The sequence below is a fragment of the Salvia splendens genome, chromosome 3 (genome assembly GCF_004379255.2).
Source record: "Salvia splendens isolate huo1 chromosome 3, SspV2, whole genome shotgun sequence".
Taxonomy (NCBI): Eukaryota; Viridiplantae; Streptophyta; class Magnoliopsida; order Lamiales; family Lamiaceae; genus Salvia; species Salvia splendens.
The window spans coordinates 37398168-37414436 of NC_056034.1; the positions used below are offsets into that span (position 1 = coordinate 37398168).

At 39.9% G+C, this 16269-nt stretch overlaps 2 protein-coding genes across 2 annotated transcripts; both read right to left on the minus strand.

Annotated features, from left to right (window-relative positions):
* Positions 1-660: 660 nt before the first annotated feature.
* Positions 661-1050, minus strand: LOC121796962. The gene has a single exon (XM_042195715.1). It carries the CDS (start codon positions 1048-1050, stop codon positions 661-663), a length of 390 nt encoding a protein of 129 aa, XP_042051649.1.
* Positions 1051-3426: 2376 nt separating this feature from the next.
* LOC121797416 (3-dehydrosphinganine reductase TSC10A-like) lies at positions 3427-6160 on the minus strand. Its single transcript, XM_042196172.1, has 3 exons — positions 5450-6160; positions 4701-4848; positions 3427-4012 (listed from the first exon to the last, which is right to left on the minus strand). Exons 1-3 carry the CDS (start codon positions 5984-5986, stop codon positions 3723-3725), a joined length of 975 nt encoding a protein of 324 aa, XP_042052106.1. The 5' UTR covers positions 5987-6160; the 3' UTR covers positions 3427-3722.
* Positions 6161-16269: the final 10109 nt, after the last annotated feature.

A 16269-nucleotide genomic window follows, 5' to 3' on the forward strand; every position in this document is an offset into this window, starting at 1 on the left:
AAGGTGTCGATGGGACCAACTGTGGATCCTGTCCATGAGCTTCTGCCTAAGGGGCATAAGATGACCTGCCATCCTCGCTTCTCGGAAGATCGGAACCCCTAAGTACGTGAAAGGCATCACCCCTCTCTGGAAACCTCCAACCTCATCCACGATGGCAGCGAACTCCATGTGCTCATCCACCAAATAGAACTGTGTCTTTCCATTGTTCACCATCTGACCAAATACAGCAATGTAGTGTTCCAGGCATCTAACCAACTTCTCCACCGCCTCTCTGTGAGCTCTCGAGAAGATGATGGCGTCATCCGCGTAGGAGAGGTGCGTGATAATGGTGGCCTTTTTCCGGCATCTGTAGACTAGCTCTCTATTCCCTTTGATCAGTCTGTCAAAACATCTCGAGAGGTAGTCTGCCGCCAGCACAAAGAGGGAAGGCGATAAGGGGTCCCCTTGTCTTAGCCCCCTAGAAGACTGAAAGAAACCCGCCGGACCACCATTCACCAGGACAGAGAACCAGCAAGACGAGATGCATCTACTAATCATACCCACCCAAGTTGGTGAGAATCCCATCTTTTCCAAAACCTTGAGCAAAAAAGGCCACTGGACTCTGTCATACGCCTTTGCCATATCCAGCTTGAGGGCCAGATTGGGTGATCTCCCTCTACTCTAAAGTTCTTTCCCCAGGTCATGTATCAACTCTTGGGCCAGAAGAGCATTGTCACTAAGCAGACGGCCCTTGTTGAACCCACTCTGATTTGATGCAATGACTAGGGGAAGTAATGGTGCTAGTCTCGAGGCGAGGATCTTTGTGATGATCTTGTTCGTAACATTGCATAGGCTGATCGGTCTGAAATCTCCCCACGTGACCGGGTTAAGCTTCTTCAGGATGAGAATGATCATGGTCGCTGTGAAGCTTCGGGGCATAAAAGCTCCACTGAAGAAGTCTCCAACGGCTTCAATCACATTACTCCCAACAATGTCCCAGCAGTGCTGAAAAACAACGAAGTGAACCCATCCGGTCGGACACACTATCCCCACTGATCCCAAAAACTGCATCTCTAACCTCCTTTTCCAGCGGCGCCGAACATAGAGCCTCCTGATCAACTGAATCTGGAAGTGTGTGGATAAGAGATAGGTCGGGCTCTGCAAGGTCCCCGACGTCCGATGTCAGAAGCTGCTGAAAGAAGGCCGCGGCTGACTCCCTGATCTCTGTCTCTCCCGTCAGTGCCTGCCCCCATCCATACTCAATTTACTGTTAAACCCTTGCTTTCGGCTGCTCTGATGAAATATTCCATCCATCCACGAAAAATAGGACACATTATGAATGGCACAGGGTTTAATGTGGAATTGGTAAAGCAAGAGAGAAGGAAAAAAGTAAGAGAGAAGTATTGTTAGTTGAATGTGGGGTCCCATATTATTAGTAAGAGAGAATGAAAAAAGTAAGAGATGAGTTGTTGAAAACTTTCCTTTTTTGAATGTGCTCTATTTTTTGTGGAATAACAAAAATGGTAAATGTACTTTTTTTTTCATGGACGGAGGGAGTAAGTTTTGTGGATGTAGCAAAATTCAATTATTTAAATAAGTGTTATTTGGTGTATAAAATTATGAAATTTATTCAAATTATGGTTTGTCACGTATTTTACAAAATTTAAATGAAAAATTACAAAGTTTCAGAAATTCTCAGTTGTCCCATATATGAATTTTTTTAGCCAAATTTGATGCTAAATTGGTTCACATGTTTAAAATTTTGGCAATATCGATGAATAGTGATGTAAATGTATATTAATGTGATGACATCAATGGTAAAGCATGTGATGACATCGATGGTAAAACGTTTTAAGCATAATAAACTAAATGTATAGTAAAAGAAACAGTAAGGGCCAAATGTAGTCCTAAACATATGATGTCTAGGACTAAAATCGTAAAAACGCCTTGTTTCTCTCTCCATTTTGGCCGATATATCGGCCTTGGCCGATGAGTGATGGCCGATGATATGCTTCCCATTGTGGAAGAAGGGCCGATCATCGGCCCATACACATATTTTTTTTTGTATTCCATAATTTCTACACTATAAATACTCCATAATATTATTGTTTAATTTTGGTTCTCGTTGTATTCTTTTTTCTAATATTGTAGTACAACGAAGATTTGCGTATTAGTATATTATTTTGGTATTTTAATTTAATTTATTTAATAACATATTAAATGTAGATGTGCAAAAAAATTAAAATAAAATAGTGATGATGTGGAAATGAAATAAAAAGTGGGATAGTCTATTTGGGAGGGCTCTTCCATTATGCCCTTGAGTAAAATACTGATGTAGAAGGGCCCTCTGGGAGGCTTTTACATTGTGAATGCTCTTACCTCTAAAATAAAGTAAAACAAATTTTGTCAACTCAGACAATAGAGAATTTTTAAAACTATAATTTATTTGAATTTTGAAAGGTGAAGAACAAACTAAAGTTTGACCAAATTTTATAATTTTATACTATAATTAACCCAATAATAAAAATATTCTTTAGAATGTGAATCTTAAGGATTCAAGACACATATGTTTGCCCTGGACTTGCTCTTATAAATATTTCAACAACCCAAACAAACCAAACAAAAAATAGAACAATAAAAATGGTGGAAAATGAAGAAGATAAATGTGTTATGATTTAGATAGATGCTTGGAACCTATGTACCTTCTACAAAACAATGAATACAATCCAATGCAACTTTCACCAAAGCAAAAATCTAATGGCTCCACAAAACTAGCAACTCAAGAATTGGTAAAGCATACCTTAACATTTTCAACCTAACCCCAACAATAGATTGGAATGCAACCACAAGGAATTTTTATAAATCTTCAAAAATGAAGATAAGTGCTCACAATGGAGTCTTTGTTCTTACAAATATCATTCAAAGCTGTCAAGAACAAACCCTAGTGTAGTATTTATACTAGAAGTGAAAAAGGAGCAAAATAAAACAAGTCTTGGTAAAAAAGTCACATCTCGGACAAAACACCCGGCCGTGTGTTTCTTTCTGCATTGCGCGACTTTTGTAAAATGATCATAACTTCCTCATCCGAGCTCCGATTGAGGCATGCAAGATACTCACGCGAAGCTCTTTCGACAATGAAGACAATGATGGTCTGAGGAGAGCATTTGGACTTTATCTTCATAGGGAAATTCCAGTTTGAATCAGATCTCGACATTCGGCTTGGCTTCTTGTCATATCCCCACCCTCTTCTCGGACCTCAATCAACCCATGTCCCTCGACATCATTGTATTCAATGATTGTGAATACCCAGATTCACATCACATTCGGATAATAACTTTGGCTATTCCTATTAAAATTTATCTGAATGAATTACCATTGGACATGTCATTTTGAACAAAAATAGCCAAGGTAAAATGCTAAGATTTTCTCCAATCCAAACACAGTATATAACCCGAAAAAGGATTCACTGAAAATATCACGGTTAGTTACATTCTGGAAATAAAACACTTACTACTTATTTTCCTTTTCTTTGGGCAAATACAACCAGATCATCCTACCATAACAAGTTAGGAACATTTTCAAGTGATACAAACACACAGGAGGCGCACAGCGAAAGCGGTTCAGGTATAAACGGAGGCATAGTGAGACAACTGCAGCAAGCCATAACACTTTCACTATCTCAAAACTCAAGTCTTTCGCTGCCAAGATATTTCTTCGTGGGCAGAGTAGATCCAAGTAACCAACTACTTCTTTGCATGCCATTTCTCGATGCTGCTGAACCAATTCCATTGAATAACTAAGCCGGCCAGACGCATAATACCAGCGGTCATTACCTCCACGAAGGCACTCAGACACGACCTCTGAGGGGATAAACCAGCTGTTGCAACAGCCAGTAAGAATCCTTCCAAGTTGCAAGGGACCATGAATGTGCCCGACTGGATTCCTTTCAGAGATTTTAGAGCGACTTCGTCAGCTTTCATTGCGCCAGAGGAAGCTGCTATTATACTAGTCAGCTGGGGACGTCTCTTGTTCTCTGCCATCCGGAGGTAATATCGATGAATGTTGCAAGACGATCAGTCCAAATAATAAAAAAAGGCAAATTTACTAAAAAAAAACAACCAAGAATTGAGTGTTGAAAATTGAGGATTCCAGCAAATGTTTCAGACACTACTAGACGTTTTGCCCCGGAACCTCTACAACAAGATGTGAATAACAGCTCCCAAGTGTGTTAGCTTACATTTTTTCGATATATGTATTAAGTTCTTATTTGTTGTTGTCAGGATATCGCAGATAGCTAGCTTCTTATTTCCATCAAGTTGTGCTGGAGGAAGCAAACTTCTAGTTTTGCTTTAATTTTTATTAGATAATGTATCACAATCCCAGCATATAAAAACCTAAGCTTTTTGTCTAAAAAAGAAAATTAAGAAAGAAGTGGACTTGGACTCTTGGAGAGCTAGAGCACTAATCTAAAGAGATTTCTTTTATAAGAGCTTCCCACCAAGTGAAACAAATATTGTTCCTAAAAATTGTAACTAAACCTTCTTGAATTACAATGCCAAATGTCATCTTAGAAACTGGTAATGGTATCGAATCTGCAACTATAAAGTTATGCACACAAGAAACAAATCCGAGATGTGTGTTGTGAAGACAAGAAATGAAGAAATAACAAGTAGATTATTCACGGTGAGCAATCCCAAGTGGAATAATTAGGAAATTTATACCTTCTGCAAAACCAGGAGTTTCAGTGTCCGGAGGAAAAATTAGGCTGAGATGAATGTTGTCTGCTATAACCTCGTGTTGCAGCGCTTCAGCCAAACCCTTGAGGCCAAACTTACTGGCAGAATAAGCTGTGTATCCATATATGCCAACCTGAAATAATGAAATGTGAGAAAGAAAATACAAATACCAGTCATTACTTGGTATTCAGACTGCAAAGCGCAAACAACACAAATATATCAGCACTTTCAGCTTCACATCAAACTTCGAAGTACTATCAAACAGTTTACAAATAGCCAAACTTTCATAAATCAGCTCAACACTTGAATTACATACACTCATGGGCGGACCCAAATGGAGGTGACTAGGGGCTAAAGCCCTTAATGAATTTATTTTTTAAACATTTTTCTATTAATTTTTTGTGAAATTTATTGATATTTAATGTAAATTATTGTGTAACAGCCCTTACAAATGATGAATATTGTTCAAAAATATATATTGAAATAAAAAATAGAAATCTCAGCCCCTATCGATATATATTTCTGTGTCCGCCCCCTGCATACACTACACAGTTAATCAGCTCTTCTAGCTTCACATCAAAGTATCAAACAGTTCATAAATAGCTCAACTTTCACAGATCAGTTCATCATACATCACACAATCAAGAGCAACAGTTAATCACAGTTGTGGACGCACACATTTGCATTTTGTTGAAGGGAAAGCTAATTCGATAAGTGAATTTGGGGTACTTCACCTGGCCTGCCTGCGACGACATAATCGCAATTGAACCGGGGCCTTTCTCGGCCCGATTCTTCTTCATCCCAGGCAAAGCGGCCTTGATCAAATGAAAAGTCCCCGTGAGATTCACATCGATCATGAACTTAATCTCCTCCAGTTCCTGCTCCTCCAATTCCTGCGGCACGTAAACCCCGTGATTGCACACGAGCACGTCGATCGGGCCGGCCTCCTCCACCGCGCGATTGACGGCGTCGTAGTCCCTGACGTCGGCGCTGAAGATCCTGACATCGCGGCCGGTGGCGAGCTTGATGGACTTCTGCGCCTCTTCGAGGCGGGTGAGGTTGCGCGCGAGGAGGGAGACGTCGGCGCCTCTCTGAGCGCAGAGGTGCGCTAGGGCTAGGCCGATGCCGCTGGAGCCGCCGGTGATGAAGACGTGGCGGTTCTTAATCGGGACGCGGACGGCCTTGGGGCGGACGATCAGGTAGAGGATGAGTAGCACAGAGAGTGGGATGAATAGGAGGAGAGAGAAGAAGGAGAAGTAGACTTCCGCCATTGATGAGGGTTTCAACTACCAAGAACGACAAGGTTCAAAATCAGAATTCCTTTAATTTATGTCATCGAGCGATTCGAGCCCTTGATTTGTGGTGTGATTGGGCGAAATGTGTATGGATTATTGTTCGATTGAATCTAGGCAAGATAAAAATTTCAGTGCACTCTGCCAATATCACTCCCATTAACTACGGGAAAATCGGGTTTATGGGGGAGTTTACACTAAATATTACGTAAATGTACCCATTTTGTTATCTATTCCACAAATGGGAAAAACGCCAACCACATTGGCGTTTCTATTAGTAAAAACGCCAACCTCATTGGCGTGTTTTAAGGTAAATACGCCAACGATGATGGCGTTTTATACTTGTGCCGTATTTTGGGTGTATGCTCTCGGATTGTAATTACGATTAAACACGCCAACTTGGTTGGCGTGTATAAATAAAAAAACGCATTTGTAAATGGCGTGTTTTCTTTGTTGAAACGCCGAACATATTGACGTTTTGTAAAAGACGCCAACCGGAGTGGCGTATTTACTTAATCATGAAAAACGTCATTCTGAGTGGCGTGTTTAATCAGACTGATATACCAGGCGTTCCTCCCCCAAATCGCGAAAACCTCACAACACACAGCCTTCGCGATTTCTCCAGCTGCGCGCCTTCTCTCCGTGATTTCGGCCTACATTCATCAATCGGTGCTATTCTCCCCCAAATTCATCTATTTTATTCGGTTAGTATGCTTACCTTTTACATAATTATAGTAATTGGTGGATAGCTAGGGTTTGTAATGGGTTGTGAATTGAGTAGAAATATTATGCATTTTGGATTGGTTGAATGATATTATTGTTGATTATTATGTTGGATTGTGTTGGGTTTAAGTTAATTTGTGTATAAATTTGATTATAAGCCTAAACCCTAGGGTTTTTATAGCTAAAAAATTGGGCAAATTGTTTTGATTTATGTGGGTTTTGGTTGATTAGTTTAGATTGTTAAATTTGTTTAGGTTAGGCAAAATTGAAATTGGTAGGTTGGGCGAATTGTTAATTGAAATTGTTAATTTTGTATAGGTGAATTGGTTTATGATTTTGAATGTGCAATGTTGTGTAACTTGCTTATTTGATGTTGGTGTTCAATTTTGTGATATTGGATTAAATTGTATCTAATTATTGAAATGGTTTATGGTTGGTTATTGTTGAATTTGGTTTATGAAATTGGATTAAATGTTATGGTTGGTTATTGTTGAATTTGAATTATGTAGGTAAATTATGGCATCATCTTCAACCTCTCGTCGTCGGCTTGCATGTGGTCCTGCGGATCCATCTGTATTATATTTTCAGAGACAACACGTCTCTAACAACATATGGGCAGGAGTTCCATCCGAAGATGTACGCTGCCGACGATTTGAAGGAAAAATTTGGGATGTTCCCATCCAGCAACATGTCTTGACAATAGTGGACCAGATGGGGTTTGGGGGTATGTTAAGGTGTGGTAAACCAAAAGAAATTGACCACCATCTTATCACAGCTCTGATTGAACGTTGGAGGCCAGAGACTCACACGTTTCACTTTCCAGTCGGTGAAGCGACTGTGACACTGGAAGACGTGGAGGTCTTATGGGGCCTGAAAGTTGATGGAGAGGCTCTGACAACTTACATCCCCCCGACGGACGCGGGATATTGGACGGACAGGTGTATGGATTTTCTAGGATTCATACCGGAAGCATCCGAGTTGAAGGAAATGGCTTTTAAGCAGACGAGCTTATCGCGCCAATTGAGGATTGAGCTGTCTAATGACCACGAACACTACATATATGCTCAGCGGGCTCGTATCTATTGTCTGCTATTACTTGGTGGTCTGATCCCCAACGCCACCGGAAATAAAATTCCGTTCTTCTACCTACACTTTTTCATGGATATAGAACGGTGTTCTACATATAGCTGGGGTGGGGCGACGCTTGCTTGCTTGTACCACAATTTGTGTGAAGCGGCCGTTGGTCAGAGGACGGATGTAGGGGGAGCCTTAACTCTATTACAACTTTGGGCTTGGGAGAGAATCCCAAATATTAGACCGAGGATGCTAGATCCCGTGCATACAGACTATCTACCATGTGCAAGCGCGTAAGTTGTTCATTAATTGCGTTTTTAAACTTAATGTTCATCAATTTTCGTGTTCTTCGCTCATAATTTAAATTTTTTAGATGGAATGGCCCGGCGTCATATGTAAAAGCACCCGGACATTGTGTTGAAAATTTCCGAGATCAGTTCTCCATGATGCATCCTAATCAGGTACTTCATATATTTATAAAATGTTTTTGGTTTTTTGTTTTTTGTTTTTATGGAAATTATTTTGAAAAATTTGTATCACATGTAGTTTATTTGGAGGCCTTATCTCCACCGGGAGTTGCCGGAAAGTTGTGATGCCGGTCGTCCTATATGGATGTCGATCACAACGCTTATTTGTTGGAATCTGGCTGAGCCACACCTGCCACACCGAGTGTTGCGCCAATTCGGGATTGTCCAACCGTATATCCCGGATCTCCCCCGGTTCCACGGTTCTGATTTTTTGAAACAGGATCGCCGTGGAAAAGCTGGTCGGAATTGGGTTCAATGGCACGCCAATTATATACAGGAGTGGGACAACAGACACTTTACGATATGGACTGATCTGGAGGACAGTACTGAGCCTGTTGCAACGGAAGAATATATGAATTGGTTTCGCCAGATCACTGTGGTGTATTTAACCAAACCCGGCGTGCATGCTGAAGAGGGATTCCACGAAACCGCATCTTCTCATAACTTTACGGTACATTATTCATACTTAACTAAACCCTGATTACTTATTCAAATTCATATTATGATATGTACTTAACTTTGAAAAATTGTAGGTGGAGACGCTTCACAAAATACGTCACTATCTAAGTGGCCGAGCTGCGACAGGACATTTCTGTCCGGATATGGAAACCATTTCGAGGATGGTTGAAGAAGGACTGCAGATATCCGGGGAGCCTCAGCTGATGGACTACCCTCCTTCGCAGCGCTCTGCAATGGACGTGGACGTACCCATAAGGCAAAAGGCAAAACGACGAACCAAGCAGAAAACCGTCCGCGGAGAGTCGTCATCTCAGTTCGTACACGACTCCGATGACGATTTTGAGGACCCACCTCCACCGAGCTCTGCACTTCGAGGCCGTCATTCTATTAGCCATACCGGTGGTACCGGAGAAGATATTGGCCTCAGTGATGTCCCCGCTTCTCCACCGCGGTCGTCTGTGCAGGAGGATCTTGAGAACGCTGTTGTTCAAGATACTCCTCCCTCAAGGATCCCTAGATCTACATCTACTATTGGGAAGGGGATACGGCGTCTGTTTATGCGGAAACGTCGTGACGATTGAACTAATTTGAACTCTTGATATTACTGTAATTTGATATTGATGTTTTTTCATTTGATTTGAACTCATTGATTTTAAGTCTTTATGATTAATTATTTGGATGTCTGAATTATTATTTCCTAGTAGAAATGAAAATGAAAACAGGCAAATAAAGAGATATTGGCGTTTTTGTGAATGTAAGTCTTTGTGAAAAACGCCAATGCTATTGGCGTTTTTAAGTTAGTTTATATTTTGCCCGTTTTGTCTACGACGAATGCGGACATTCTGAACAAACACGCCATTCCCGTTGGCGTTTTTAATAAGACGCCATTCCCGTTGGCGTGTTATTTAAAAACGCCATTCCCGTTGGCGTTTTTAAGTTAGTTTATATTTTGCCCGTTTTGTCTACGACGAATGCGGACATTCTGAACAAACACGCCATTCCCGTTGGCGTTTTTAATAAGACGCCATTGCCGTTGGCGTGTTATTTAAAAACGCCAACGCCATTGGCGTTTTTAAGTTAGTTTTTTCGTTGCTCGTTTTTTCTACGCCGAAAGCGGACATTCTGAACAAACACGCCAGTCCCGTTGGCGTGTTTCAGTAATAACACGCCATTCACGTTGGCGTTTTAAAGTGAAAAGACGCCAATTAAGTAGGCGTCTCTTCAAACACGCCACTCACATCGGCGTGTCCTATAAAAAAACGCTCCCACAGCTAAGAGTTTTTAATCATTTCATCATTATTCAATATATAAGTACATACAAATATTACCCTATACATTAGTCCAAATCTTGCTAAATACAGAAATCCAATATTACACAATGCATACGTTCAATTGTCTCGCCTTTTCCGCGTAAAAAAGCTACGGATCCCCTTCCCGATTCTGGCGGTTGAGAGTCTAGACGGAGGAGTCTCTCGCACAACGACATTCTCTAAATCAACCCCAAAATATTCGTCTCGCACAGAAGACCGAGGTGGAGAATGTGGGACATCACTGAGACCGATGTGTTCGCCTGTACCACCAGTGTGGCTGACAGAGTGACGACCTCGAACTGCAGATCTTGGTGGAGGTGGAGGCATAAAATCGTGATCGACATCATCAGTGTGACTGACAGAATGACGACCTCGAACTGCATATCTTGGTGGAGGTGGAGGCAAAGAATCGTCAGCGGCATCATCTATCAACTGAGTATCCATCCTTGGTGGAGGTGGATGCAAAAAATCGTCAGCGGCATCATCTACCAACTGAGTATCCATCCTTGAATGAGCATTCGGGCAGTTGCGCCTGTCGTGACCTGGTTGACGGCAATGTTTACATCGGCGTCGGGCTCGTGGCTGGTCAGCTTCACGGACATCCATCTGATTAGGAATCCTAGTAGTACGGTATCGACCGCGACTTTTAGGCATTAACTGAGCTCGTGAACATTGCAAAGTCCATTCAGGCACGGCCCAATAATCTTGGTGTCTGGGTGGATTGAACACCGTAGAATATTGGTGTACCCAAACACTTGTGCGGTATACGGGATCAACAAGCGACAGCATGTTGTCGTTTCTAAAACGCGCAACTGCCGCTGCATGTGAACATGGAAGTCTCCACATCTGCCACTTTTGACATTTGCAGTGCGAGTCCAAGTACTTTACCTTCCACTTATTAGCGCCCTTTCCACCAATTCGACGCTTTGTTCGAACCACATAATGCCCTGCAATTGTGTTGGGTGCTCTCACATTATGCAATTGACCTTTTGCATCATTTTTGCACACCTTTTCATGCGCCCACGGGGTAAGTGGTGTGGCACACTGTGTTGATGCAATTGACCGGTCATTGAACCATTCTATTGTCCTCCAGAATATCATATCAATGCAAGCTTTAATTGGGAGTTGTCTTGCGCCTCTCAACACATTGTTGTAAGATTCCACCATATTAGTGGAAACCTCACCCCATCTTTTGTGTTTGTCATACGCCAGATTCCATTTTTCTAACTCCACGGCATCAAGGTACTGCAAAGCCTCGTTGTTGACGTTTCGAAGTAAACGACGTCTGATCTTAAACTTGCGCTTCTTGGTAGCAATACCAATTTTCCAAACAAGTCTTTTGACCATGATACCTTTGTGATTCTGCAAAACATTCTTTCTAACATGTACCAAGCAAAATCTGTGATGACCCACATTGGGTTCTTCTTTCCATATGGGAGAATTCATTGCATCTATGATTCCCACATGCCTATCAGATATGACACATATTTCATGCTTTGCTACATGAAGTCTAATGCGTTCCATAAACCAATTCCAACTTTCTTTGGTTTCCTCATCAACAATGGCATATGCAACAGGCAAACATTTCTTATTAGCATCAAATCCAACGGCAATAAGAATTTTACCTCGACATCGTCCACGTAGATGAGTTCCATCAACCGTTAAAACTGGTTTGCATAGTTGAAAAGCCTCCACAGCTGGTCCAAAAGCCCAGAATACGTACTTGAATACCTTGTTCATACCATTGCTTAATATGTCATCGTGCATCCATTCCACAATTGTGCCAGGATTTTGTCTTTGCACTTCATTCAAATAAGCTGGTAAAACTTTGAACGACCACTCCCATCCACCGTATACAAGCTCAATCGCTGTCCTCCGAGCATACCATGCTTTCTTGTAACTAACTTTGACATGAAATCTATTTTCAATATCCGCCACAATTGCTTTTACCTTGTAGCAAGGATCGTTTTCTATCTGATGGCGAACACTCAACGCTATCATACCCGACGAAAGATTAGCGTGACCATTATAGTTACGATCCCCCATGCAAGTATGAGCAGTGCTGAACACTCTAATTTGCCAGTGTTCATCATGCTTCCTCAGTGTTGCTCGGCACTCCCACAAACATGGCGGTAAGGACTTATCTTTCGGATTTCCCTGTGGCCACTTACAAACTGCATGCCATCTCTTTCCTTTACTTTCAACAACTGTATATTGTCGGATTTTTTCCAAATGCCAATGAGTCACAGCTGCCTTCAATTCCAACTTCGTTCTAAATTTAGTATGCAAACCGACATTGGTAGGATCCTTTTCACTCCAATAATGCACACTGGGATCATCACGCTCAAAGTTTTTGGGATCAAAACTATCATATGGACCTGGTAAGGTGCGAAAGTAGTTGATTCCAGGCTGTGGGAACTGTGGAACTACTCTTCCTCCAACTGCCCTTCCACCAACTGATGTTTCTCCAACTGTTGTTTCTCCAAGTGGAATGGATGGTCTTGAAGCAACAAATTGTTCATCATCCGACGGATCACCATCTGAGTCTGTACTAACCGTGTCGGAATCTTCAGAATTATAAGGTGATTGTGGATCAAGAAAGTCGGCTTTATCAGGACCTATTATGTCCTCCACCACATCACAATTGTCACGATCCCCTAAATGCACGCCTCCAGCTTCAAAATCTTGTGTTGCAGCTAAATATGGTTCTTCGGCTCTCGTAGACGTACCAACATCAAAATCTTGTGTTGCAGCAAAATATGGTTCTTGGGCTCTCGTTGACGTACCGGCATCATAACTTATGACATGATGACTATGATGTTGAGTAATTGCCGAATACTCAACATATAATTCAATTACACCTCCAATAACCATACTCTCACTAAACATTAGTTGCATGCATACTTCTTCTAGTTGAACACCTATAAACGTGACTCCGGATCCAAAGCATATAGTACGTTTCCATATTATTTGAATATTGTTTTCATATATGCTTATCCCCATCCTTTCACAAATTTTTTCCACAAGGTCATCGTACGAAATTGTTTCATCCAACATAATGAATCCTTTAGCAAAAGGAGGATCATACGAAATAACTGCTCCGGGAATTATCTTTCCACCCCAATATAAATTGACACACCACGTCATACTATCTGCAATAATGTAAAACACAAATAAATATGTATTATTTTTACATTCATCATTATGTAGAGTCAACCAAAAAATTGACAAAATAATTCTATTAAATACACTACAATATGTATTATCATAACAATCCATAAAATATACTATAACATATAATAGCATAACAATTGGTCAAAATATTTCCATTAAAATATATACTATCATAATAATCCATCAAAATATTAGTGTACCCATAATAATTGGTCAAACTATTATATTAATTACACTACAATATATATTATCACAACAATCAATCAAATATTGGAAGACTAATGTTTAGAAGAATGAGTCTAAAATTTGATATACTAACCGATTAGAAGGACTAATGGTTGAAAGAATTAGCCAAATTCAAAATATCCACGCTTAAATCCACCACCGGGTCGACCCGAGCGAAAGGTTTTTATGCGTTTGGGAAGGGTTTTCGCGTTTTGGGGAGGGAAAGTGTTTAGGGTCGCGATGTTGGGGGAGATCTGATAAGGATATGGTTCAACAGAAACACGCCGCTCAAATTGGCGTTTTTAAGCATAACACGCCAACCTCAGTGGCGTTTTTATTAATTAAACACGCCAACTACATTGGCGTTTTACCTGGTATACACGCCAACTTCATTGGCGTTTTTTCCCGTCGCTGTATTTGGCGAAAATACACCTCCAATACGACGCGAAGATAAACGCCAATGAGGTTGGCGTTTTTACTAATAGAAACGCCAATGTGGTTGGCGTTTTTCCCATTTTTGGAATAGATAACAAAATGGGTACATTTACGTAATCTTTAGTGTAAAGTGCCCCATAAACCCGATTTTCCCCATTAACTACTCCATATGAAATTATTAATTAGGAAAATAAAAAATATAAAAAATTTTAGTTATCAATTAGATTATTTTAAAATTAAATTAAAATAATTTTTGAGTTTGATATTGCAACAAATCATCATTTCCTCATACCTCTCTTTGTTTAATTTAAAAGTTTTAATTTTAATTATCAATTAATTCATAAAAATGAAAATACTTCATTTGTTTGCCATTAATTAACACACTTCCACTCAACTCAATTAAATTGGTTAACTCTCTAACGATTAACCAAATTAAAAATGAAAAGTGATTGCTCGGTCACGGTATGAATTATTTTTATTCGAAGTGCATTATTCATTTATTTGCCTTCTTGTGCGATTTTAAAATCCTAGACGAACTTTTTTATTTATGTTAGTGGCCCTCACTTACATTAAAATCAAATATTGCTTCATCGTGGGCGGTTGGATTGGATCAAGATGTCACTGGCGTTCTTATTCTTCAATCAAAATAATTCGATCCCAGTTATATTTAAAGCAGTTTACGTGAGATTTGATATTCTGAGCACTTAGGGCATCAGCAGGGCGCCCTAAGGCGCGCCACGTCATCAGTTTTATCCTCCTTTCCCCCACCTGCAGTGGGGCCCCTTAAGGCGCGCCACATCATCATTTTATTGTTTTGTTTAATTAATGTAAGAGTAAAGGCCAAAATTGGTCCTGAACATATAGCCATTTTACGATTTTGGTCATAAACATTATCTTTTGGATTTTTTGGTCCTGCACATATGGACATTTGATCATTTTGGTCCTGCACATATGGAAATTTGATCATTTTGGTCCCCCGTCAACATTTTCGTTAAAAACTAACGGTCAACATTATCTTTTGGATTTTTTGGTCCTGCACATATGGATATTTGATCATTTTGGTCCTGCACATATGGAATTTTGATCATTTTGGTCCTCCGTCAACATTTTCGTTAAAAACTAACGGTCAACGGCCGATTTTTGACTAAAACAATGGGTTGGGTCGGGTCGTGTTTGGGTCGGGTTTGGGTTACACGTTAAGAAAAAAAAATAATTATTTTTTATTAATTAAAAAATTATAAAACTTTAATTTTTAGTTATTTTTGTTGATTAAAAATATTATAACGACTAAAACATGATGTTATTATACGATTTAAACATGATATTACACAATAAAATAAAAAATTACCAAATTAAAATAATCATTTTTTAATCAAAATAATAAAATTAAAGTATATTAATATTAAATCTATATAATAAAATTAAAAAATTAAAAAATTATTTTTAATAAAATCTAAGCATAATATTTTCTTCAAATTCATGAAAAAATTAATTAAAAAATACTATACTTTAATTTTATTAATTAAAAAATATTAATTAATTTTTTAAGAATATTATGCTTAGATTTTAACGAAAATATTATGCTTAGATTTTAAGAAAATATTATTTTTTTCTTAACGTATAACCCAAACCCGACCCAAACACGACCCGACCCAACCCATTGTTTTAGTCAAAAATCGGCCGTTGACCGTTAGTTTTTAACGAAAATGTTGACGGAGGACCAAAATGATCAAAATTCCATATGTGCAGGACCAAAATAATCAAATGTCCATATGTGCAGGACCAAAAAATCCAAAAGATAATGTTGACCGTTAGTTTTTAACGGAAATATTGACGGAGGACCAAAATGATCAAATGTCCATATGTGTAGGACCAAAAAATCCAAAAGATAATGTTTAGGACCAAAATCGTAAAATGACTATATGTTCAGGATCAATTTTGGCCTTTACTCTTAATTTAAATGTTTTCAAATAACAAGTAACGAGTAAATAAAAAACGTCTAAATAACAAATGACGACGCATTAATAAAAAAAAGTTACACCATTCAACTTACAAAAAAAAACAACTAAGTCGGTGCAATTCCCAACTTCCGACGTAGCTCATCGATTAACGCCCGGAGATATTCGGCTTCGTCGGGGTCGGTACACTTCTTGAGGGCCTTGTGCGTCTACAATAACGTCCTCGCCATCGACGCTGTTGCCAACGACTCAAACGCGGTGGTCGTCTGGGTCGGGAGCGTTTCCGGGAACGGAGATGGGTTTGCAGCGGTCGAGGATGAGGTCGCGGCCGCCTTCCCCTTGGCCTTCGCAGCCTTGACGCCGGGAGGACACCGGGT